Source organism: Anguilla rostrata, chromosome 16 (genome assembly GCF_018555375.3).
Source record: "Anguilla rostrata isolate EN2019 chromosome 16, ASM1855537v3, whole genome shotgun sequence".
Classification (NCBI taxonomy): Eukaryota; Metazoa; Chordata; class Actinopteri; order Anguilliformes; family Anguillidae; genus Anguilla; species Anguilla rostrata.
In genome coordinates, this window is record NC_057948.1 from 31,737,219 (window position 1) to 31,762,821 (window position 25,603).

General features: G+C 47.8%; 1 protein-coding gene across 3 annotated transcripts; it reads left to right on the forward strand.

Moving 5' to 3' along the window:
* Positions 1-1,179: 1,179 nt before the first annotated feature.
* On the forward strand, positions 1,180-25,529 carry rbl2 (retinoblastoma-like 2 (p130)). Of its 3 annotated transcripts, XM_064312281.1 has the most exons (22): positions 1,180-1,575; positions 3,036-3,166; positions 3,899-4,099; positions 4,686-4,750; positions 9,375-9,503; positions 12,299-12,459; positions 13,595-13,659; positions 14,458-14,632; positions 15,640-15,809; positions 16,336-16,448; positions 16,597-16,700; positions 17,071-17,208; positions 17,585-17,749; positions 18,512-18,626; positions 19,013-19,243; positions 19,520-19,779; positions 20,116-20,292; positions 20,483-20,554; positions 21,119-21,221; positions 21,598-21,818; positions 22,407-22,571; positions 22,876-25,529. In XM_064312281.1, exons 1-22 carry the CDS (start codon positions 1,438-1,440, stop codon positions 23,044-23,046), a joined length of 3,270 nt encoding a protein of 1,089 aa, XP_064168351.1. In that variant the 5' UTR covers positions 1,180-1,437; the 3' UTR covers positions 23,047-25,529. The 3 variants fall into 3 exon arrangements, with proteins under 3 accessions (XP_064168351.1, XP_064168353.1, XP_064168352.1); XM_064312283.1 differs by lacking the exons at positions 1,180-1,575; positions 3,036-3,166; positions 3,899-4,099; positions 4,686-4,750 and adding an exon at positions 5,499-5,727; XM_064312282.1 differs by lacking the exons at positions 1,180-1,575; positions 3,036-3,166; positions 3,899-4,099; positions 4,686-4,750 and adding an exon at positions 6,108-6,512.
* The last annotated feature ends 74 nt before the right edge of the window (positions 25,530-25,603 follow it).

The following is a 25,603-nucleotide window of genomic DNA, read 5'->3' on the forward strand; positions in this document are numbered from 1 at the left end:
AATCCAAGGCCGAGAGTCATGAAGGCATAAAGACAATGTACTTTTGTTACCAACGAAAAGCTAAAGTGGACAAAGGACAATGAGATTTAAATAGATTATGAAAGTCAGACTTGTTCGTCTGATATTGGGGAATTTTGTTGGAAGCGATTCCTTTTGTTTTACTTTGACTCAATTTAATCTCTTTACCAACATGAATGTACGGTTTAATACCAATGGCCTGTCTTGGCATTGCAAACCAACAATAACAATAACGTAGGCAGTCACTGAAATTCTAATTTTATATTTGTTTTATGTTCATCATGATTCCAATATGACAACATAAAGCATAATACTCTGGCACTGGGGTATTTTGACTCAGTGGGGTAGGGGTCAGCCTGAGTAGCTAATAAAAATAACTGATTTTGTAATCTCATTTGACGCAGTATGCTTAACTGATCAACTGGCTCAACATCGCATCATCCCATGAAAACTAGTATGTATTATCTGCAGTTCCTGTAGTAGATATTTAAAACTATTTTACAGCAACAAGCAATTTTATATTTACTATTACAAATATGCTGCTATATTTATAATCAGCTCCAAAATGCATACAGATTATATACATACTGTCTATTTAGAAATAAATGTTCAGGTGTTACACTGATGCTGTGGTAATTTTTACATACAGTATGCACATTTACATAACATGCATCGCAGTGCAAAGTGAACTATTTATTCAAATGTAGTTAATAATTTCCATCCGTAGATGAACCTCGGTGTATGGTAATCAGCCAAATAATTCATTGTCGTTGTACACATAAATCCCCAAGTGGATCCTGGTAAATACTATTTCGTAAATTAATCGTATTTTATTCTGTTGAGGTTGCATTTAAAACGCCACTTTAAATGGGAATATCCGCAAAACTGTACGATTTAGAAATTCTCTCTATTTGATCTTTTTCCCCCTTGTGGCTGACCGGAGAGTCACATATCTTTTAGTGAATTAGAGCATCTGTGACGACATCTACGGTACAGGAAGCTTCAGTTTGAGTTTGCCTTGAATGGCATGCCAGTTGTCCATTCCTGGTCTAGAACGCTTTTTTTCTGTGGGCGGGCGATTGTCTCAACGTAAGTTGTTTTTACCAACCCAGTTACGCGAAAATAAGTACGTAATCGTCGTCTTACTGTAGTGTTCGTAAGCACCTAGCGTAAGTCTGCGCCACAAGGCAGCAGCTGTCACTCAAAGGACATTTAAATGGCTACACTGTACAAAACTGCCTAGCTTTATCGTACTGTACGAAAACAATGATTGGGATTCCATTTAGTTAATGGTACATTTAAGCAGAGTGTTTTCTGCTGTTTTTATGCTGCAGTTGTTCATTCGTATATGCATTGTGAAGTATTACTCGTAAGTCTATATTTTGTCTAGTCTTAGCACCGTGTGTATACGTTTAAAAAATGAACGAAGAGGAAGAGACCTTGCACAAAACCAGACAGGGGTTTGAAGAGCTCTGCCGGGCTTTGAATATGGACGAGGAGGCGAGCAATGATGCCTGGAAGAATTATGAAAATATTAACAAAAACTACACTTTAGAGGTAAGAGAAGTATCGATACGTTTACACGTTTTCGTATTCATCGATGTTAACAGATTGGCTTTCGTAATACGCGAGTAGCCGCGTCGTCTACCTCTTTTAATTTATACTTAGGAGCGTTATGGTCAACAAAAACGTATATACGAACGCATTTCCAGGTAATTTCCTTCGTATTTGCGTTGACACAGGAAAGGGGGAGGGGTCGGCCTTCTGGCTTGGAAGCGGCTTGAGCTTGTCCTCTTAACGTGCACTTTTACCTTTACTGACATGTGATTACGACAAAAAAGGTTATAAATAAATAAGGTTCGCAAATATATGTGCAGTTTTGTGGATGTGTAAAGGCCAACACAGTCCAATTCTAAAGTAGTAAGACATAAATATGGTAGGCCATTTATTGGCAAGCACTAAAGATTGAAGGCAATCACTATTGCATCTGAAAGTGCGAAGATACACGTTTGGGTATGGTAAAAGTGTTAACAGCCTGGACAACAGTTGTCGTATGCTACAGAATAGTAATAACGATAAAGGACTTATTTTATACAAACCTAAAACGCTTATTTCACAACATCCTTATTTGAAGTCAAATGTACTGCATTAAAACCTCCTTTTTCTGGCTTGATTCATAACATGACCCCGGCCTGTTATTCAGACAAATGTAATAACATGCAATTTGGCCCCAGCCTGATATAGAAATTGATGTATTTTTCGTATACGCAGAAAAAGTGCGTAAGTCAAAAATCGTTGCAGGAATTATTCTTTTTCTTATCACAGCATTTTATTTTGTCTTTATCTTCATAAACGTTATTCTCATCTTTATAAATTGTAACGTTTAGTCTATTCAGGAAACCAGTCCAATGGCTGTAACGTAGCGTACTCTGAGGAGCGTAAATTAGCATGCCGGTCCAGCGCGTGCAGCTGGCGGATGCTTCTTTCTCTCTGCAGCACATCAGTGGTTGCCCCGGAGGGCTACCTTTTGTACGCAACTCGCGCTTGCAGGCTGTCAAATAGAGCCAAGAATGAAGCTGGGATATCCTGCTTACTGAAACCCTCCTTACCCGTTTAAAGCCTGATATGCAGTTATCTGCTGCTTGCAGAAATCCTGGCATGGTCAGAATTTGATTATGGATCAAGGGGCATCACAGCACCGATGACAAGTGTCTCTGCTGGGGCATCACCCAGAAGGCAGTATGCTGTGTTTTGGGGTCTTTGCATGTTACTCCATCCAATCCATAGATTTACATGCTGACAGGTTATAATGCTTTATGGAGATATATTAACTGAAATAGCAAATTAAATGAATATGAATGAATCTTACGTTGATGGGTTATTTCTATGACGTATAAATCAGAGATAATATTAAGTCATCTTAATTATGTCTGTCCAGTCCAATCTAAGTCAGACTTCCCTACTCTCTCTCTCTCTCTCTCTCTCTCTCTCCTCTCCCCCCCCCCCTCCCTCGGCAGGGCAGTGAACTGCATTGGTTGGCCTGCGCTCTGTATGTCGCCTGCAGGACGTCAGTTCCCACCGTGGGCAAGGGGACGGCTGAGGGCAACTACGTGTCCCTGACCCGGATCCTGCGCTGCTCAGAGCAGAGGTCAGTGCGCTGCTGTGTGATGTTTTAGAGCCTGGGGGTTTCAACAGGGTGCATCTGCGCATTCCCTGGGTGTGTTTGGAGGTACTGTAGGGGGTCCCTGATCAGGCTTGATATGCAGTGACTATGTGCAGATTTGGGGACATGCTGAAAAAATTTAAAAATATCAAACTTTTTTTTTTTTTTTTTCAAAAAGAAAAATATGTCATTTTTTTACACCTATGATTGGGGCTCCCTGTATTAGAGTGTTTATTTAAATGTATATTCGGTCTTTGAAAACTGAGGATCAAAAGGCGCTGATAAAGGATAAAGGCGGGCATGACATTGTGCGAACCTCAAGCTGATCTTAAGATCTGAGTGAGTCTGACGCTGTTACAGAATCACTGGGACTAATTTGGAGCTTTGTTCCCAGGTAACTGAGCATTACAGATATTACAGAACTTTCCAGCTTCTGTTCAGGCCAACTGCAGTGTGATAGAGATGATTGCCCCCCCTAAAATGAAACTTCCACACTCTCCTCTTTACCTCCGGAGTATTCTTTTGACTTGTCAGCTGTCCAAGGGCCTCTAGTTGCAGAATCTGAATGAAGTACTAGGCCCAAATTACTGTTAGCCAGCCAGTCAGTCAGTCAGGTTTGAGGTTTCTGTCGAAATCGGGCGTCTCGGTGCCCCGTTGCAAGCGCACCAGGCTCCCTTCACCCTGGCGTCCTGCCTGTCCCCCCCCCGCCCTCGCCAGCCTGATCGAGTTCTTCAGGAAGATGAGGAAGTGGCAGGACATGGCCGACCTGCCGCCGGACTTCCGCCAGCGCACCGAGAAGCTGGAGCGCAACTTCACCGTGACGGCGGTCATCTTCAAGAAGTACGTCCCCATCTTCCGCGACATCTTCCGGCCGCCGTCCGACGACCCGCCCCGGGCACACAGGAGCCGGAAACAGCGGTACGTTCCTCCCTGGCGCCTTTCGGTCCCGAGGTAGCGGGGCGGGTGGCTGGTGCCTGGGGTGGTATTGACGTTTGTTTAGGAGGCTTATGTGACCGAATTAGCTACGGTTTTTGTCATGTGACTTACAGAGAGCTAGCGTGGAACTTATATCAGACCTCCAACATCTAGTTAGACGTGTCAATTGAATGTACTGTATATCGGTGGTCAGTGGAGCTACATCATGTTTAAAAACGAGAGCAACCGTTGCAATGAGACACAATTTTTTATCATTCAGTGTTGGAAAAAAATGGCAAATGGCTTTTAATATATTCCCATATTATTAAATGGATACACGTGATGGATACCCATTTCTACTGAACTATTCAGATACAGTAATGAGATCTGAGAGACTCTTGACTATATGGGGGAACATTTCGGTGTTTGTGTGCACAATCTGTTTACTTGCGAATTGCTTTGTGTATTGTTACTGTTGGGGTTTTCTGTACGTATCACATAATTGAAATTGTAGTGCAGCCGCCTGCCTGTTGGTGCTGAAATGTTTACCTGTCACACCTGTTCCCTCTGCCACCTACCTGTCTCTCAGACGTCATCCCTGCACTGTCGCAGAGCTCTTCAACTTCTGCTGGATCCTTTTCGTCCATGCCAAAGGTGAGTCCAGCTGAGTCTGTGCTCAAGTATATACTTTGGTGAGGTTCCTAGTAGCCTTTTTTGATCCAAGCCTGAATAACTAAATAACTAAGCCCATCAAAACTAAAATATACTCAGATGGTGACCAAGAGAAAGATTTATTATTCCCAGCATTCACAAAATTACAGAATATTTAGATAGTTGTTCTTCATCAGAGATTATTTTAATTAGGTTTGGTATGATATGCCATACAACAAAAAAACGAAGCAATTTAAAGAGTAGAACTTGTTAGGCTTTGCTATTTTCGGCACATTAGCAAAAAAAATCATTAAAGACTGATTACAATAATAACATGACCAATTGCTGTGTTTTTGAAAGGGGTATATACAACAGTTTGTTGTTAATTGGCTGTTGCCCTGTTTGTGTGTAAACAGGCCGTTATTACGATACTGGGCCTCAGGCCTTCAGTTGTAGGGCAGCCAGTGCGCAGTGATATCCTCTCCGCAGGCAGAACGGCTGGAGAGAGAGAGAGAGGCTATTGGACGCACATCCTCCTCAGCGGGGAGGCGGGGCTTACAGGTGGCGGAGCTTACCGTGTCAGAGGCTGCCCTGACCGTGGGCGGTGGGGGAGGGGGGAATAGCTCCTGCTCCCGGGGGCTTAATTGCAGGGGTGAGGGCTCCTTTGTGGCAGTTGTTAATGGGGGGCCGTTCCTCTAGCTAGCAGAGCAATGGGGGAAGCTCTGCCCTCTTTCAGACGGAGAAGGGGCACAGGGGGCCGGCCGCATGCCTGGTGCTCAAAGCCTGGCCATTCAGGGACTTGCTCGGGCTTGTCAGCGTCAGCTGGAGGCTGCAGTTGTCTGGAGACGCCAGTGGATTTGGCAGCTTTTTTTTTAGTTTTTTTTTTTAATGCGTGCATTGATTTACCGTAGTCTCTCTGTATGAGGCCCTTCTGCATGACAGGATCTTTACACAAAGCTCAGTTCCTGCTCCTGTGGAAGGTAACCTAAAGCCTCTAAAGAGATGTGCTGTCGGCAGCAATAATAAATGATCATTCATCGGTGGATTTTTGTTTTGCCAAACTTGATTTTCCTCTGCAATACGAGTGCCATGTTGAGATTGTTATTTTTCGGATTGAGGTTCAATGTGTGCAGGAAAAATGATTTCAAGTAGCAGTTTTGTTAGAGTTTACCATCATGTATGTGCATCATGGACTTCTCCTGGAGTGAGATTTTTCTTGATGGTGTGTTGTTTTAAAAATATATTCTGGTGTCCAATATCTGGAGATAGCCACTCATATTCACCATTGAGTTTCCATTGTGCTGTTGTTCTTGAAACAGTTTTGTTTTTTCGGCGTTCTCCCCAGTTGTCTGAATTTGTCAGTGCAGGCTAATTTGTGCCCATTTCAAATTACGGTTGGGGATTGCTGAGCCAGTCGTCAAACTCGCCTCCAGAGGGCGCTCTGGGTCCCTCTCTGCATGCCCGTGCTTGTCCTATCCGTGTGTCCCAGCCCACAGACAGCTCTTATCTTAGCAACCACGCGCTGATGACAAGTCAGGGCTTGCCTGACAGAGGGCTTGCTCTGTGCCGGCCAATAGGCTTCAGCTTCCTCCCTGCTCTCTCACCCTGCGCTCTGTCTGCAGTGGGCTGCCCCTGTCCTCCTGCACAGACACTCTTCTTCTGCTCGTTTTCTCCTCTCTGACAACTCCTTTTTTTTCATTTGTTTCGTTTTTTTTTTTTTTTGAGAATCAATGGAAAATAATGAGTGCAAGGTGACTTTAACCAGGTATGCATTGCATTGTGCTTTTCCTGGTGTTTCTCTGCAGTATATTCGATTGCTAAATGTTCGTAGAAAGTACTGGAAAAGTTTTTGCCACTTCTGTTGTACAGGGGGTTTTTTCTGGTAATGTGCTTCAGAGTTTATTGTGCAGGATCTTGACTTTATCTCTGACTTTTTGGGATGGGTGAGCAAGTTTTTCTTTACTACCAGGTTGGTTGCTAATTCATCTGTGTGTATTATATAAGATGGCTGATATGCATCACTTATTATGCAGAGTGATTATACTACATTACATTACAGGTATTTTGCGGACCAAAATAAATCCAGAGCGACTTATACACTTATAATGTGAGCTGTTGTCACTAGATAACACAGATATTCAGTTCTAGATAACACAGATATTCAACACAGATATTCATGTGGCAGTGTGGTATAATGGGTAAGGAACTGGTCTTGTAAAATAAAGGTCACAGGTTCGATTTCCGGGTAGGACACTGCCGTTGTACCCTTGAGCAAAGTACTCAACCTGCATTGCTTCAGTATGCATCCAGCTGTATAAATGGATGCAGTGTAAATGCTATGTAAGAAGTTGTGTAAGTCGCTCTGGATAAGAGCGTCTGCTGAATGCCTGTAATGATGTCCAGGATAGAATATGGATGGCATTCCATCTCTGTTGTGTGAGAAGCAGCGTGGTGCTGGCTGGGTACTGAGTGGCTCTGTGTGGGTTTGCCCCTGTGAGAAGACCCGGCGTGACACATCACAGCCTGTGTTTGCAGAGAGCGTGCTGTGCGCTGTGCTGATAAGAGACAGGGCTGTAGCGCAGCGTCACGTGATCGCGGCAGGAAGGAGCTCGCCCCCTGAGAACGGGGACATCGAAATGCAACGCCACCGTTCAAGTGCTCGCTCACATCCTGTGTGCTCTGTGCAAACTCACCCTGTGTGCTCTGTGCAAACTCACCCTGTGTGCTCTGTGCAGTCTCACCCTGTGTGCTCTGTGCAAACTCACCCTGTGTGCTCTGTGCAAACTCACCCTGTGTGCTCTGTGCAGTCTCACCCTGTGTGCTCAGTGCAATCTCACCCTGTGTGCTCTGTGTGTGTGAACTCACCCTGTGTGCTGTATGTGTGAACTCATCCTGTATGCTCTGTGAAAATTCATCCTGTGTGCTCTGTGTGTGTGAACTTACCCTGTGTGCTGTGTGTGTGAACTCATCCTGTATGCTCTGTGCTAACTCACCCTGTGTGCTCTGTGCAATCTCACCCTGTGTGCTCTGTGTGTGTGAACTCACCCTGTGTGCTGTGTGTGTGAACTCATCCTGTATGCTCTGTGCAAACCCATCCTGTGTGCTCTGTGCAAACTCACCCTGTGTGCTCTGTGCTAACTCACCCTGTGTGCTCTGTGCAAACTCACCCTGTGTGCTGTATGTGTGTGAACTCACTCTGTGTGCTCTGTGTGTGTGAACTCACTCTGTGTGCTCTGTGCTAACTCACCCTGTGTGCCCTGTGTGTGCAAACTCATCCTATGTGCTCTGTGCAATCTCACCCTGTGTGCCCTGTGTGTGCAAACTCATCATGTGTGCTCTGTGCAAACCCATCATGTGTTCTCTGTGCAAACCCATCCTGTGTGCTCTGTGTGTGAGAACTCACCCTGTGTTCTCTGTGCTAACTCACCCTGTGTGCTGTGTGTGTGAACTCACCCTGTATGCTCTGTGTGTGTGAACTCACCCTGTGTGTTGTGGGTGTGAACTCATTCTGTGTTCTCTATGCAAACTCATCCTGTGTGCTCTGTGCAATCTCACCCTGTGTGCCCTGTGTGTGCAAACTCATCATGTGTGCTCTGTGCAAACCCATCCTTTGTTCTCTGTGCAAACCTATCCTGTGTGCTCTGTGTGTGAACTCACCCTGTGTTCTCTGTGCAAACCCATCCTATGTGCTCTGTGCAAACTCGTCCTGTGTGTTCAGTGTGCTCTGTGCTCACTAGTGGGGCTGAGGAAGAAACTCAGGGCTGAGCCAGCCCGGGCGTAGGGAGGAAAGCCAAAGAGAAAAGCAGTTAAGCACAGGGATGAGTATAACTGTGCACAATGTAGGCGTGTCAGGAGGAAGTTTTAAAAAAACACACTGCGCTGTTTTGTAAACAGTAATTATGCGACGCAGCTTTTCTGTGGTAGGGTTCACTACACGGGCAGTTCCCAAAGACGAGGACGTTTGTTTGATTCTGTGTGCAGTATATAAAGAGCCCTGAGCTCTTCTGGGCTTAAGAAGTTCTGGCTCCAGTGCGAGGGCCTGCCTGTCTGTCTGCCTGTCTGTCTGTCTGTCTGTCTGCCTGTTCTACAGGGAGTGCTTGGGCCCTGGCCAGCGCCCCTTTAAAAACGCTGTGGAGAGGGAGGTGGAGAGCCTGATTCCTGTATTCTGGCCATATAATTAGTAACTCTATCTGTGCCTGCAGGGCCCAGGGACACAGCGTACGGGTTCCTCTCTCCTGGGCCCGACAGAGCTGGAACAGACAAAATGAAACACTGTGCCCAGACTCTTTAAGATTTTATTTATTTCTTTCTTTATTTATTTATTTATCATGCCTTATAAACTTTTTCAGTCATGCGGAACTCTTTGCCTGGTTTGATTTATTTTGTTGTGTCCATGTGCTTGATTTGTCCGGCTGGTGCTTTGGGGTTGGGGGTGGGGGTGTACGGTATTGCCTGGCTGGTGCTGTGGGGGTGGGGGTCGGGGGGGGGAGGGGGGTGTGTACAGTATTAGCTGTGAGCTCAGATGGGGCTGATGGGGGGGGGAGGACGCTGGCACCGGGACAGATTGGGTTTAAGGCTCAGCTCCAGCCCGCCCTTCCTCAGCCTCTGGCCTCTGTCTCCGTTCCAGGGAACTTCCCGATGATCAGCGATGACCTGGTGAACTCGTACCACCTGCTGCTCTGCGCCCTGGACCTGGTCTACTGCAACGCCCTGCTCTGCTCCGCCCGCAAGGAGCTGCTCAACCCCACCTTTAAAGGTAGAGCGCCTCCTCTGGCACCTCCTCTGACCCTCCTCTGGTCCTCCTCTGGCACCTCCTCTGGCCCTCCTCTGGCACCTCCTCTGACCCTCCTCTGGCACCTCCTCTGGCCCTCCTCTGGCCCTCCTGTGGCCCTCCTATGGCCCTCCTCTGCCGGTCATTGTGCGTTCACTGCTCACAGGGCCTGTAGGCAGGGTGGGAGATGTGCACCAGCCACCAGCCAAGTGCTGCTGAAGTTTTATCTGAGGCTGGTGAGTTTGTCCACTCTACCAGTCACTTTGGCAGGTGACCACCCATCACTTGGAGGTCCTGTTCTACTCTGATTATTCAGGTGTCTGGTAAAACAGTGAAATTGGCTGGTAAATTTTGGGATGCCCGAGCCACTGTGGGCAGAAGTTAAATTCCTGCCCTGCCTCTATAGCCGCGTTTCCACCAAAATTACCCGGAACTTTCAGTCCCAGGAACTACTTTACCAGGAACTAAAAGGTTCCTTCAGCCAATGGTTGTCTGCGTTTCCACCGGGGTCTAAAGTACCGCGAAGATTAGGCAAATTAGCCCACTGACTTTGTCGTCGGTCCATCTGTCATATGATTTCTTCTGTAACGCCATACTACCACCGAAGTAGCCTACATTATTTTCTAATAACCGGGACAGCCCGAAGGGGTTTATTCCACTTATATACAACGGGTTACCAACAATGACTATATATGGTTACTTTTGTATTTATTGATTTTCATATATCCTCTCAAACACATTCATTAACAGCAGAAAACATGCACACGTTGTAAACAATTTGCTGTTTTATTACTTTCTCGTCGTCAATTCCATATAGGCTAATCGCAAAATGACAAGAATAGAACGAAAACTCGGACTTGCGTGAAAATGTAAATTAGTAGTGGTACAGCCACCGTTTGCTTTCCTTCGAAGTTACTGCTAGCCGAGCAGCGAAGTGTGCCCTCCAGATGCGAACCATGCACCATAAATGAGTCCATAGTCTTCCTGGTCTTTTCGTGGAATTGAAAAATGGCAGTAAAATTGAGTAAAATTACGGCAGTCTGAAAAAGCTAAAGGGAAGATTACTAGAATTAACCTGTTATTTTACCCGGATAAAAAGTGCGGAAGGTGATTTCCAGTTTGCTTGTACTGTATCACCAATGTTAATTATGCAGAACTACCGCATACCTCACATAACTGTATCAAACGTTTTGAGTCAATTACAACGGGCTAACAAAGAAAATCCGTAAGAAAATATTCAGCAACCGAATTAATCCGTTTGAATGTTTTGGTAGCCTACGTAATATGCTGTCCCACCACGAATGCTTAGCATTTTATAAAACGAATACTAAAGCAAGAAAAGAACAGAAGAGCACACGTTATAATTCCAAGACGTTGACAGGCTATAACCAAAAGTAGGCTACTGCGCCGCATAACATACAAGTTTGATTTGAAGTTATTATGAAAATAAATTGGTTTGCGCTGCATATTTTCAAACATGGCGGGTAATGGCGGAAAATAAATACAACACAAATGCTACGAGTACTCGACCAATCAGAAATGTTCAGCGCTGCAAGCTCCACCCAAAAGGTTCCTGTACTTTCGGAGTACTACCCCCCGAGCAGGAACGTTTTGGGGGGTAAAACAAAGCCCCCAGAACTAAATTTAGACCCTAGTTCCTGCGGTGGAAACGCACTGAGTTCCTCAAAAGGTTCCTAGTTTCGGGGTATAGTTCCTGCGGTGGAAACGCGGCTTATGTGGAGGAGGTACTGAAACAGGCATGGGGGTGGGGACGAGGGGCAGGGGGCGTCTGTGCCTCTTTCTCTGTCTCCCTCAGACCACGGGGAGGCAGGCGGATGGGAACCTGGCCTGATAAAGACGACATGTGCAAATAATTAGACCAGAGGAGGGGGGAAAAAAACTTTCCACTGAGTCAGCAAAGTTTGAGCTGCTGCTTGAGCTCTATGAACACTAGAGACAGAGAGAGAGAGAGCGGGAGAGAGGGAGGGAGGGAGGGAGAGAGAGGGGGAGAGAGGGAGGGAGGGAGATAAGAGAGGGAACAAGAAGGTGAATTATCCAGAATCAAGTAGGTAGGTACTATAAGAAAGTTTGGCATTCTATCTCAACACACTCAATTGGGTAGTGTACATTAAAGTGGGATGATCTCAAAACATGCATCAGTTTTAGTACACCAAAAGTGACGTCGATCTAAAATCATGAAACAGGTAGGACTTAGTAACACAACAATGCTACAGTGCATGGTTACGAGATCATGGAACTATGCTTATGGACTATTTTTATCTAGCGCAATATGTGTCTGTGCAGATTTGCGTGGGTTTACTTGAGATGTGGTTGTACTGCATAATGTTTTTGTGTCTTGTTGTTTGCATTCATGTGTGTGTCTGCACGTGGTGTGTGAGGTGTTGTATCTGCACTGTTCTGTGTGTGTGTGGTGGTGTTCGCACTTTTGACGTGTTGGGTTTGTGACTCGTGTGTGTGTTGTGAGTGTGTGTGTATGTGTGTGTGGGTCTGCACATGTGCATGCGGGTTTTGTGTCTGCACATGTGCGTGTGTGTGGGTTTCTGCACTTTTGCGTGTATGCATGTGTGTGTGTGTGTGTGTGTGGGGGTTTTGTGACCTCCTGTGTGTGTGTGTGTGCGTGTGTGGGTCCCTGCACATGTGTGTGTGTGGGTTTTGTGACCTCACATGCGCGTGTGTGTTTGTGTGTTTGTGTGGGTCCCTGCACATGTGTGTGTGTGGATTCTGTGACCTCACACGCGCGTGTGTGTTTGTGTGCGCAGGTCTTCCGGAGGACTTTGGCAGTAAGGACTTCAAGCCCGGCCCCGGCCCGCTGTGCTCCATTGAGAAGCTGTGTGGGCTGCACGACGGCCTGGTGCTGGAGGCCAAGGGCGTGAAGGAGCACTTCTGGAAGCCCTTCATCAAGAAGCTCCTGGATAAGAAGGTGGGTCCGGCCTGACCGGGGCCTGACCGGGGCCTGACCGGGGCCTGACCGGGGCCTGACCGGGGCATGACTGGGGCCTGACCGGGGCCTGACCGGGGCCTGACTGGGGCCTGACCGGGGCCTGACTGGGGCCTGACCGGGGCCTGAACGGGGCCTGACTGGGAATTAGGGGCGGCAGTGTAGCACAGTGGGTAACGAACTGGGCTTGTAACCGAAAGGTCATAGGTTCGAGTCCTGGGTGGGTGCCCTTGAGCAAGGTACTTAACCTGCATTGCTTCACTATGTATCCAGCTGTATAAATGGATACAATGTAAATGTATGTAAAAGTTGTGTAAGTAGCTCTGGATACGAGTTTCTGCTAAATGCCTGTAATATAATGTAATGAATCTGTACTGGATGCAGAGTCTTTAATAAGGGGAATGTTTAAGACCGGGAGCAAAGCTCTTTACTATGGATCTATATCAGAGGTGCTGTAGAATAGACGTCATACTGATCCGGGGGGGCTTTGAGGGATGGACAAGAGCGTCACTAAACTAAACTTGGATCAGTGCAGCAGGGATTTGATGGCTATTCCACTTATGAAATATGTTATTGTTTTATGAAATAAGCTATACTGCTGTGCGTATGCAACATTATATCGGTAAATACTCTCTAATAACTCCAGTACACCCCTAACTTTCCAGTGCCATTTTCCTTAATGCAGTCTGTCCTCTGTTTTGGTATTTAAGCAGATTTAGATTGCTCAGCCGGAAGCTTAATCACAAACCTTGGGTTTGTGGGGGGCGGGGGGGGGGGGGGTGGGGGGTAGTTGTGCTTGCTATGGCTATCGGAACCTTCCGCGGACCGGGAGGTGCGGGGAGGAGGACCTATCACGACAGATACCGGTCTGGGGGGTGGTTGAGATGTGAATTTATTACAAAGGAAAGGTCAATATTTTCAAACAATTACTCAGATCGGACATTATAAACCAGAGTCAGGACCACAAGCCAGACGTGTACAAATCATTTGAAAACCAGACATTCTGGATGAAAAACCAGTCATCTGGCAACCCCAGTTCAGCCCTGAGACCACAGCTTTTCTCTGTCTGTTTTCTTTCTTTTTTCCCCCACTGGAAATACCTGTGTGCTCCTCACAGATTCTCAAGGGGAAAGAGGAAACCCTGTCTGGCTTCTTGGATCCTGCAAATTTTGGCGACAGTTTGTAAGTATCAATCATGTTAAGCCCTGCTGTGCAGACCAAAACCCTCAGTTCCCTGTGTGTGTGTGTGTATGTGTGTGTGTGTGTATGCACGTGCCTGTCTGTGTGTGTGTGTGTCAAAATGCCTGCTTAAAAAAGAAATACAAAAAAAAAAACATTTTATCAATTTTCCCGAAATGAATGCAATTATTTAGTGACTCATTTGCGACTGATAAAGTATGAGTAAGATATAAAACTTTTCTTCTTGGCTGATTTTTAGATGCAAAGTATCTCATGGACCTGGCTTGTAACTCACTCACTCACTCACTCACTCACTCACACTCATGTTTAACAGGCTGAAGATTCTCACTCAAATAGCTGAAATTCAGGGGTGCTGTGTAAGAGGGGTGATTCACGTTAATGACACTGTGTGTCCATATTTTCTAACTAGATAGGGCACATGCATTTGATGAACAACTGCATATCTCTGATATTTGAGTATTGATTATTCAGACATGTTATCCAATAATAATTGGGGAAACATATAATAATTGTGCTTTTTAGACATGCATATTTTCACTCTGTACCGTATACTTCAGCTAGGGTTAATGGCTGTGTGAAGTACTGTTCTGTAGCAGTTAATGTTGACTCTCTCTTTACGCTACTCTGAGCTGTGTACTGCATCCATGTAGTTGAGTCCTCACTGTGTCTCTATGTGTGTGTGTGTGTGTGTGTCACGTGTCCGTGTGTGTGTGTGTGTGTGTGTGTGTGTGTGTGTGTGTGTGTGTGTGTGTGTGTGTGTGTGTGTGTGTGTGTGTGCAGCACATCCATAGGCCGGGTGTACGAGGAGCACGTGCTGTCCACAGGCAGTCTGGATGAGAGGATCTTCCTGGGGGACGGAGCCAATGAGGACATCGGAACGCCAGGGGCCTGCTACTGCGCTGTGGGCACGGAGAACAGGGAGCGCCCAACACACAACCTGCACAGCTCCCAGACTGTAAGAGTCTGTCTGAGACACACACATAAACACAGCCTGCACAGCTCCCAGACTGTAAGACACTCATAAACACAGCCTGCACAGCTCCCAGACTGTAAGACACTCATAAACACAGCCTGCACAGCCCCAGACTGTAAGAGTCTGTCTGAGACACACACATAAACACAGCCTGCACAGCTCCCAGACTGTAAGACACTCATAAACACAGCCTGCACAGCTCCCAGACTGTAAGAGCACTCATAAACACAGCCTGCACAGCCCCAGACTGTAAGACTTCTGAGCACAATAAACACAGCCTGCACAGCTCCCAGACTGTAAGAGCTCTGCTGAAGCCCCACGAAACACAACAAGCAGTCCTAGACACCATAACACAGCCTGCACATCTCCCAGACTGTAAGAGTCTGACTGAGACACACACATAAACACAGCCTGCACAGCTCCCAGACTGTAAGAGTCTGACTGAGACACACACATAAACACAGCCTGCACAGCTCCCAGACTGTAAGACACTCATAAACACAGCCTGCACAGCCCCAGACTGTAAGACACTCATAAACACAGCCTGCACAGCTCCCAGACTGTAAGACACTCATAAACACAGCCTGCACAGCTCCCAGACTGTAAGACACTGATAAACACAGCCTGCACAGCTCCCAGACTGTAAGACACTCATAAACACAGCCTGCACAGCTCCCAGACTGTAAGAGTCTGTCTGAGACACACACACAAACACAGCCTGCACAGCTCCCAGACTGTAAGAGTCTGTCTGACACACACACATATACACGCATTTTAACTTGCCTACCTTTAACAGTACCAAAACACGCCTGTCCCTGACAGGTTTGTATATCTGAGCTTATGCTAAATGCACAGAGCTGCTTTGCATGAGGTAAAAGGCAGGAAGACTAGAATTCAGTCCTGCTGTTTATAAACCTGGTCTTGTGGTAATCAGAGACAGTGTGTCACATGACCTCTGTCCCTCCCCTCCCCTCCCCGGTGTCCTCCAGGCCTCGGCCCTCAGAGTCTCCACTCCTCTGACCGGCCGCAAGTACGTCCAGGACGGCGGCGGCGGCGTGGGGACGCCGGTCTCCATGGCGATGCAGAGCGTGGGCCGTCTGCACAGCCTGCTGACGGGGCTGAAGCACGGGCCCAGCGACAAGCTGGCCGGCACACTCAGGTCAGCGCGCGGCGAAGCACACAGCAAAGCACCCGCCGGGCTTTTTGGCTGTTACAGGCTTCTGTACCAGCTGCTGAGGGGAGGCACACTGCAGTAGCATTCACACAGAGCCAAAGAAAGGGTCGTTAGCCTGGCAACGATTCAGTTTTTTTTGGAAAGTTTATTTACTGCATTTGAAATGTTGTACACTGAAGTATACTACGGTTAACTGTATACTATGGATAAGTGCGCTGAGTAAAACCCAGAACAGCTCTTTTTTACTTCAGTCCGTGTTCCAGATTTGGGAGGGTTCCGAGGTCATCTCGCTGCAGTTAATCACGTGCAGCAACTTCATAATTTGTGAAACAGGCCTGCAGTCAGAGCCCCTGCTTTATCCTGTTGCCCTGTTTGTAAATCGCTTGTATAATTGGGTATTGCGAAATGTTTGAGGGAAACATCGGCTGGAGGGTTTTCAGAGCCGAGGTGCATCGTGGGTACTCAGCCCCAGTGTATCCCAGTAACGCTGCTGCTTGTGTCTGTGGGTTAGGGCCTGTGCCAGGGACCCCAGCGAGGCCATCTCTAACCGCCTCAGAGACATGTCCGAAGCCTTCTGCCAGCACTACGAGTCAAACAAAGAGGAGAACAGCAGCCTGGCCAAAGGTAGGCTCAGTTCCGCCCATTAATCATATATATATGTTTTACACTGAAGTGGGAAAATGATTCTGATAACTGTGGTAAAGCCATATACTGTGCGTTTGTGGTGCATATATATGTCTTTTGAGATTATGCCCTTCTTCCATCCGTGTAGATATCGGAGTGAAGTATTTCCGCCTGGCTGAAGCTCTGTACTACAAGACCCTGGAGGCCGTCATCAACCAGGAGAAGAGGAGGCTGGGTGACAGAGATCTCTCAGTGAGTCCCCCCCCCACACACCCCTCCCCCCTGCGCTGTACAGACATGGAAGAGAGGCTCATGTTAATGTTACGTTTCTTTTACTGGAACAAAATCAGCGTAGCAAAAAGCCAAGTGAAATGTCTTTCTCGTCCTTTCATGTGATGTCATAGCTTTAATCCTGCACGCCAGGCAGCACTGACGGCGTGAGGTCATGTGACAGCCATCGTAGATACTATACGCCAGACAGCACTGACATGTGACACATGAGCCGTCCATGTGGAGCATGCGCATCGTAGATACTATACAGACCCACGATCAGGCACTGTATCGACCAAGATGCGACACATGTGACAGCCATCGTAGAGTAATCCTGAGTCCTGTTCTGCAGGGGATTTTGGAGAAGGACGTGTTCCATCGCTCTTTGCTCGCCTGCTGTCTGGAGATCGTCATCTTCTCTTATCGACCGCCGGGCGAATTCCCCCGAGTTATCGAGATTTTCGAGCTGCCCCCGTACCACTTCTACAAGGTAAACGTCCCGAAGATACTGGTGATACGTTATCTACAAAACACTGTCAACATGGTGACACAGTTCTGCCGTGAATACAAAGTCAGTCCCTTGAAAAATGATTTTTCTTTGCTGAGCCTCGCCCCCTGGTGTTCAGCAGCTATAAGTGCAGTTTTAGCTTTCGCACTTTTCTCACACTGGGTTAAAATTTCTTTTTTTAATTTTTTAATTTTTGTTTTTATTTACTTATTTATTTTTTCAAACCATTGGGGTTTGGATCCAAATCGCATTTTCGAGTTTATGGTTTTAGTGAATGTTTTGGGTTGTGGTGTAGAAATGTGGACTCGTATGCGTTGCTGGAGAGAGACTGAAGCCTGGGAGCTCTCCTGTGTTGCAGGTGATAGAGGTGATGGTGCGGGCTGAGGAGGGCCTGTTTCGGGAGGTGGTGAAGCATCTGAACCGCATCGAGGAGCAGGTTCTGGAGAGCCTGGCCTGGAAGGGGGGTTCGCCGCTGTGGGACAGCGTCAGAGGGGCCAAGAATCGGGTTCCCGCCTGTCAGGAGGTAGGAGAACGCGCCTGTCCAATTTACACTGACAGTGTGTCTCTCATCCAGAGCATCCATCTATGCAGATCAGGCACTGCGTCTATAGCCCAGCCTTCTGGCCCAGGACCCCGCCTTCTCGCCCAGGGCCCTGCCTTTTCGCCTAGGGCCCTACCTTCTCACCTTCCTTCGACATAAGTTTCCAAGCAGAAGAATCGGAAGGTGTCAATGTTTTAGAAGGGCCTCCAAATTTATAAAATGTACAATATAAATTGTACATTCTTTTCTGGGACGGCTCTGCTCTCATCTATAGGTTTTACAGGCTTACGTGTCATCCTGTTGCTTTTGAAATTCACTATTGTATTTTCTGTGTCATGTGTTTTCTATAGCAGATCAGGTTACTGTGTTGTCTCAGATACCTATGATGTCTCCTGTCTATGTGCTATTATGGACCTGTATACAGCACTGCTTATGTCATACAGAAACACACTGGATGTACAATGGTAAAGGTGCATCACACAGAGAACACACTGTACTGAAAACATTAGAGGAACAATGCCCACAGGCCTCTGTAGGCCTGTCAGTTGCATTAGATTGGTAATACCACCCCAGGCAGTGGACCTGCTGTGCCTCCTAGCTGCCCAGCACAGGTCTGCTTGTGTTGTAGTGTCCGCACTCCAACGCCATGTTAGTGGACAGTTTTTTTCTACGCAGTAGCCGCTCTCTGTGTGGAAAAAACACTTCTGGACGTTTGTTGCTAACTGGTCGTCCCCCCCATTTCAGGTGATGCCTCCCCAGCACTTTGAGGGCGCCGAGGGGAACAGCACTGCTGGGGGCACCCCCCTCACCCCCAGCCGCCTGAACGAGCTCCGCGCGAACACCGCTGGAGCCGCCAAAGGTAGAGCCGCCTGCGCTCTGCGTCTCTCATCGTTCAGCCTGAGGAGCGTGAGGGGCTCCTGCTCGATCTGTTCCCCCGAAACTCAGGACTCCTGTCTTTCAAACTGCTTAGACGGCTTCTGCACTCGTAACATACACTTCGAACGGGTCAGGTAAGTAGTTTAGAGGCGCGATTGGTGTAATCAGGTGACTAATGTACCTGGGTTAGAACGAAGGTCTGCACACTCAGCAGTCCTGTGTCGACTAGCCCTGATACAGACCGTCTACATTTGTACTCGCTAGCAGTAAAAAAGGCCTACGGATGGCATGACAAAAATGTACTCTTTATTTTAGTGTATTTATTTATGTGTGTCTCTTCCCCCCCCCCCCCCCCCCCTTCCCCGGCAGTGTCCGCCTCTCCCGCCACTCTTCACGATCGCTACAGCTCGCCCCCTGCTGGCGGCGCGGCGCGGAGGCGGCTGTTCGTGGACGGCGAGGCGGCCGCGGAGCCCGCCGCGCCCGTCCGAGTGGCCCAGACCCCCCTCATCAGCGCCATACCCGCCGGCCAGACCGTGGTCACCATGGCGACGGCCACCGTCACCGCCAACAACGGGCAGACGGTCACCATACCTGTGCAAGGTAATGAGTAACCGCAGGCTGAACTGCCGGTGTCGCTGTTCGCCTTTGTGGCCGCCGGCGCCTGTATTTAAAAAAGGCCATGGCATGTTCTTTATTTCTTTCATTGTCACGTTCGTATAATAGGCCCAGAGCGTGCGCTCATTATGTTACAGCGATAAGCTGTAAAATGAGATTACGGCTTTGACCTGCTGTGGTTAATCCCTGAACCGCGTGATCTGATTGCCTGCTGGCTGAGATGAATGGCGCCCAATTATAAACGCGCGGGTTCCCTTCCAGGAATCGCGAACGAGAACGGGGGCATCACCTTCATCCCGGTGCAGATGAGCGTGACGGGGCAGGGCGCGGGCACGCTGCAGCCCCTCACCGCGCAGTCCCTGGCCGGGACGCTGACCGCGCAGCAGCTCGCCGGCGCCGCCCCTCAGGCGGCCGCCCAGAACAGCGCCTCCCCCGCGCAGCTGGCCAAGAGGGCGGGGCCTCAGAGCCCGCTCGCCAACAAGCCTCAGAAAACCGGGTCGCTCTCGCTGTTCTTCCGCAAGGTGAGCGTCGGTTCTGCTCCCGCCCGGCTGGTCACTGGCCAGTTTGTCTCCACTGCAAGGTTTTATTTCCGTGAACACTGGTACCTTTCTTAGATCTCGAGTGGATTATATACCTTCTAGAACAGTAACTTTGCACTGCCCACCGCTGACTCGTTGGTCAATTTTAGATAAAATGAACATCATAACATCATAATGAACATCATTACTCATCATAACGCTTTGAGTGACACTGTTGTGTAAGACGCTCTGCGTGAGCGAGCCCTGTTGCGCTCGGGACCGCTTGGCGGTCTCCACGGTGACTGACGGGCCTGCGTCTCCCCCCTTGCGCCTCCTCAGGTGTACCACCTGGCCAGCGTGCGCCTGCGTGATCTGTGCGCCAAGCTGGACATCTCCGCCGAGCTGCGGCGGAAGATCTGGACCTGCTTCGAGTACTCGCTGGTGCACTGCACCGAGCTCATGCTGGACCGGCACCTGGACCAGCTGCTCATGTGCGCCATCTACGTCATGGCCAAGGTGAGGGGGGGGCGGGGGGCGGGGGGGGGATCATGTACGCCGTCCTGCTCTCAGCTTTATCAGAACAACTGTCTGATAAACACCAGTAAAACCCTTCCGTCTCCAGAGTGAATTTGAATTTTGTATCCGTGACAACAGCGCAAGCTTGTCCTGTTTAAACACTGCGCTCTCGTGTCCGTCTCTCCTGCAGGTGACCAAAGAGGACAAGTCCTTTCAGAACATAATGAAGTGCTACAGGACCCAGCCTCAGGCCAGCAGTAGTGTGAGTGCTTCTCATTGTGCTTGGTGTTATTATTTCTCTAATTCTATGGTTAAACCGGCATAAGTATGTTCAGCTGATCAGCCAGTGTAAGTGGTGACAGTGAAAATCTGCACACACACTGGGTCTGCAGGAATGGAATTGCCCTGTGTGACAGTGCTGTGCTGATCTCTCAGGTTTACAGGAGTGTGTGTGTGTGGTGTGCTGATCTCTCAGGTTTACAGGAGTGTGCTGATCTCTCAGGTTTACAGGAGTGTGCTGATCTCTCAGGTTTACAAGAGTGTGCTGATCTCTCAGGTTTACAGGAGTGTGCTGATCTCTCAGGTTTACAGGAGTGTGCTGATCTCTCAGGTTTACAGTGCTGTGCTGATCTCTCAGGTTTACAGTGCTGTGCTGATCTCTCAGGTTTACAAGAGTGTGCTGATCTCTCAGGTTTACAGGAGCGTGCTGATCTCTCAGGTTTACAGGAGTGTGCTGATCTCTCAGGTTTACAGTGCTCTGCTGATCTCTCAGGTTTACAGGAGTGTGCTGATCTCTCAGGTTTACAGTGCTCTGCTGATCTCTCAGGTTTACAGGAGCGTGCTGATCTCCGGGAGGAAGAGGCGTCACTCGGGCAGTAGTGAGACTGGACAGAGACAGAGCTCTCCCAGCGAAGCCAGCCGAGAGCGTGGTGAGATGAGTCACATACATACACACAATTAAGGTCAGATAGGCTTGTAACTTACTTTGAAAGTCCTCTGACTTTTGAGTGGTTCAGCATTTGTTCCTGTTTTCACAGTGAAATTCAACTCTTGCTTCCATACTTGACAAACACAAAAGTGTGGTGAGGTCAGCTGTCACCAAAGTGAAAAGTGAACATATGCTGTGTTTGTGAAGAAAAAATATTTTCACTTATTTATGTGTCAGTACTGAGGACAGAAGTTGATTGGATGGCAGCTTTAGCCCCTTATGCTGTAGTGAAGGTTACTGAAGCTGAAGTTCTAAAGTACTAACTTGCTAAAGTGCTAACGTGCTGAATTGCTGAATTTCTCCCCCCCCCCCCCCAGGGAGCGGAGACAGCAGCCCGGTCCCCATGCGCTCCAGCAGCACCCTTCCGGCCCCCCAGCCGAGCAGCGCCCCGCCCACCCCCACGCACCTGGCGGGGGCGCCCGCCGAGCAGGACGGCGAGGAGAGGGGCGACCTCATCCGCTTCTACAACACCATCTACATCAAGCAGATGCGCCTGTTCGCCCTGCGCTACTCGTCCAGCTCCGCCGCGGCCCCGGGCGTGAGTACTGCGCTATCACAGCGCCTCGCCGACACGCGTCCGCCATCGCCATGCGTCCGTCATCGCTATGCGTCTGTCATCCACACGCGTCCTTCATCCACACGCGTCCGTCATCCACACGCGTCCTTCATCCACACGCGTCTGTCATCCACACGCGTCCTTCATCCACACGCGTCCGCCATCCACACGCGTCTGTCATCCACACGCTGCTACTGCTTTTTACTAGTTTGGTGTGCCAAATTAGAATTGAAATTAAAACCTCCAGGATTTATTATTATTATTATTATTATTATTATTATTATTATTATAATAGTAGAATATTTCACCATACCTTACCTTGAAGGTTGAGGAGACAGGTACTTAACTGGCATTGCTTCAGTTTATATCTAGCTGTATACATAGATGCAATGTAAATGCTATGTAAACAAAAAAAAAGCACTCTGGATAAGAGCATCTGCTAAATGCCTGTAATGTAATGTAATGTAATAATTTACTTCCAGAATATCCCACCCTCCAGTCTGGTCACAGTGTTTGGGCTCAGTACTCCAGATATTCTCTAATAAGGCGTTCTCCATTTTTGTTTCGCAGACGGAGGCCCCGCCCCTATCTCCGTACCCCTCGTTGAGGACGGGGTCCCCACGCAGGGTCCTCCTGTCCCACAATCACTCCATCTACATATCCCCTCACAAGAACGGCAGCCCCCTCTCTCCCCGGGACAAGATCTTCTACTACATCAGCTCCAGTCCGTCCAAGGTGAGTGAGTCTCTTTAACTGCAGCCCTCAGTGCGGTCTCCGTTGTTTATGTGTAGTGTGATGTTCCACATAACATCTGAGGACTCACTGGGGACTACTGGCCTAGTCAGTGAGGATCATGGTACTTTTTTGCTGTAACACTTGACCAAGTACCTTGCTCTAGCGTACAGTTACTAAAAATATAGCTAGCTAGAGTCATCCTCTTAAGATACTGTATGTGCCCTGTTTTTACTGATGAAAAGGCAGAGAAGTGTGACCAGCTCCTCCTCTCTCTCTCTCTCTCTCTCTCTCTCTCCCCCCTCAGCGCCTGCGGGAGATCAACAGCATGATCCGCACGGGAGAGACGCCCACCAAGAAGCGCAGCATGGTGCTGGAGGAGGGCAGCCAGTCGCCTGCCAAGCGGCTGTGCCAGGACAACCAGACCGCCCTGCTGCGCCGGCTGCAGGACGTGGCCAACGACCGCGGGTCCCACTGAGGCTGGACGTCCCGCCCCCCCCACAACCCCCCCTGACCGGGGGTCCCACTAAGGCCGGACACGTCCCCCCACCGACTCGAGGCCCTCCCCTGACTGGGGGTCCCACTGAGGTTGGACACGCCCCCACCCCGTCGACTCCAGCCGTCCCCTGACCGCGGGTTTCACTGAGGCCGGACACGCCCCCCCTGGCTCCAGTCCTCCTCTGACGTCGGGTTCCACTGAGTTCGAACACGCCCCCCCCCCCCCCCCGCGACTCCAGTCCTCCCCTGACCAGTTCTCAAATCTGGCTGTCAGCCAGGACTGCAAGTGTTGTGTTGTGTTACTTCCTTCTTCTGTTCTGGTGAACCTCTTTGGACATGCTTGCCTGTAGCATGGCTTTGCAGTACTTTATTCCCCACAGCCTACCACTCCCTATGCTTTCAGAGTATAGAGCACCTTTACAGTACACGCCTCACGGGAACCCTGTCATTATGCTTGCCTACACTACAGACTCAGGCTTTTAGCAGGCAGCTCTGACACCAAAGGCATGATGGGATACCAGTGGATATGCTGACAGATCCCCCCCCCGTAGACCTTTCCTTTCCTTTCCTTGGCCTCACTTATCATGCATATGGCAAGACTGACAGCACGTCTGGTGCCAGCCTCACTCTAAACTGAGATAACCGTGCGAATGGAGAGCTATCGCAGGCAGTGTGCGAGTAACCCACCCACCAGAGTCATGCTGTCGGAGCTGACTGACCCCATGAGTTTTATGAATGGCCAGGAATCAACCCACAGGTCACAGGCGGCCCAACGAGATCATGTCCATCTCTAAAAACACGTTTCAATTCGCTGTAAATGAAACCGTTCTTCAGCAAATGCAACAGTTTACTTGAGGCATGTTTAATTTACATTTTATTATGTATTTGGAAACATGGGTGTTTCAGCAAAAAAAAAGTTAGCGATTAAATCTATTATTGGAGAACTGAATGCAACTATAAATATCAATAAAATAGATTCCGATAAAAATGCCCCATGCTAACTCCATAAACATTAGACGTTGTCTTAAGGGATAGGTTCGGTATTTTTGAACAAATTCCGTACTGTAAAATACAGAATTGTCCTGTAATCGGAAGGTTAAAAAAAAGGCGTTTCATATTGAACTCATAAGGGACGTGATCACTCTAAGCCCCCCCCCCATCGATCAGGACCTTTATGCATAGCATAAACCATAAAAACCCCTGACCATACCTACTGCAACTGCCATACATGCAGCAGCTATAGATAAAGAAGATGCTCTTATCTAGAGCGACTTACACAACTTTTTTATTTTATTTTTTACAGCATTTACATTGCATCCATTTATACAGCTTGATATATACTGAAGTAATGCAGGATAAGTACCTTGCTCAAGGTGTCCTACCTGGGAAATGAATCTGTGACTTTTAGGTTAGAAGACCAGTTCATTAACCCATCATACTACACTGTGTTGATTTCTCCGAGCTATCTAGACCTGGACATGATTACCTTTCAGCTCCCATACTGTAGGCCTTTCGTGTTACACAAGGGACGAGTCAGTTAGAAGGAATGTACCTTTCTTCAGTTATAGGCGGCCTGCATACGTCAGGCAGGTACGCGGTTGTCACCAAACATATGAAAGGCTTGCTGGAAAAAAAAAAGGCGGTTCAAAACACACAGCTGATGAGTGAGGTTACTGGCATCCCTGATAGCTTTTCAGGTATGTGATATTTCAGAATGGCACGTTATCATTATCGAAGTACGTGAAATTTTAAAACAGTTCTCATTGTTTAAGCCCTGCACACAGTGTGACTTCGGCACGTTGTGTGTTTTTTAATGCGCCAGTTTATTTTAAATGCTATGAAAAAAGGAGTGCACATTTTATGTTTCCAGAATGTCAGTTTTTCCAAAGTCAAAAGAAGCTTTTATGAGCAGATTTTATATGGTAGCTTATCTTTTAAGCTGTGACTTTATATCAGACTGTATCACATGCTATTTTTCTAACTATAGCTATGCTAGTGGCCTGTAACCATGACCTGTTAATCATCCGATTAACATAGGTAGATGTTTTTACTTTAACAGCAATATGTTTAATCCCTTTTCCATACATATCCAGTTTACCTGAGAATTGTACGATCACTTTCTCTTTCGGCTAGAAACACACAAGTCCTGTTAGCTTTTCAGGGTACCTTGTTACTATTTTTAAACTTTCACTGATGGTCGAAAATGCGTCCCCTACTTTGTAGAGATGTGTACATTCCTGTAAATAAGATGAGTTTATTAGTAGTATGGTAAGATAGTAATCTGTATTATTGCTAAGTGCCTTTTCTGTCTGTCTTATGCTGTTATGATTTGTGTATTTCTTGTGGTGCCTCCCTCTGTCTACGCTGTCTGACTAACATACAGGTTATTCACCCAACTTCTTTATTCATCAGACCCTTAAAGCATCCTGTAATTTTCCTCATGAAATAAAAGTATAAAGCAAAGTGAAAAAAAAAGTGTGTGTGTGTGTGTGTGTGTATGCTTTTGTCGTTGCATAAAACATAAAAAGATGTTTGTA

What these genes read in the sequence shown, in the direction of transcription:
- rbl2 (XM_064312281.1), top strand. Translation starts at nt 1,438, where the DNA reads ATGAACGAAGAGGAAGAGACCTTGCACAAAACCAGACAGGGGTTTGAA. An exon ending in GCTCAACCCCACCTTTAAAG is followed by an intron (nt 9,504 to 12,298) that starts GTAGAGCGCCTC and finishes TTGTGTGCGCAG; the next exon opens with GTCTTCCGGAGGACTTTGGC. An exon ending in GCAAATTTTGGCGACAGTTT is followed by an intron (nt 13,660 to 14,457) that starts GTAAGTATCAAT and finishes GTGTGTGTGCAG; the next exon opens with CACATCCATAGGCCGGGTGT.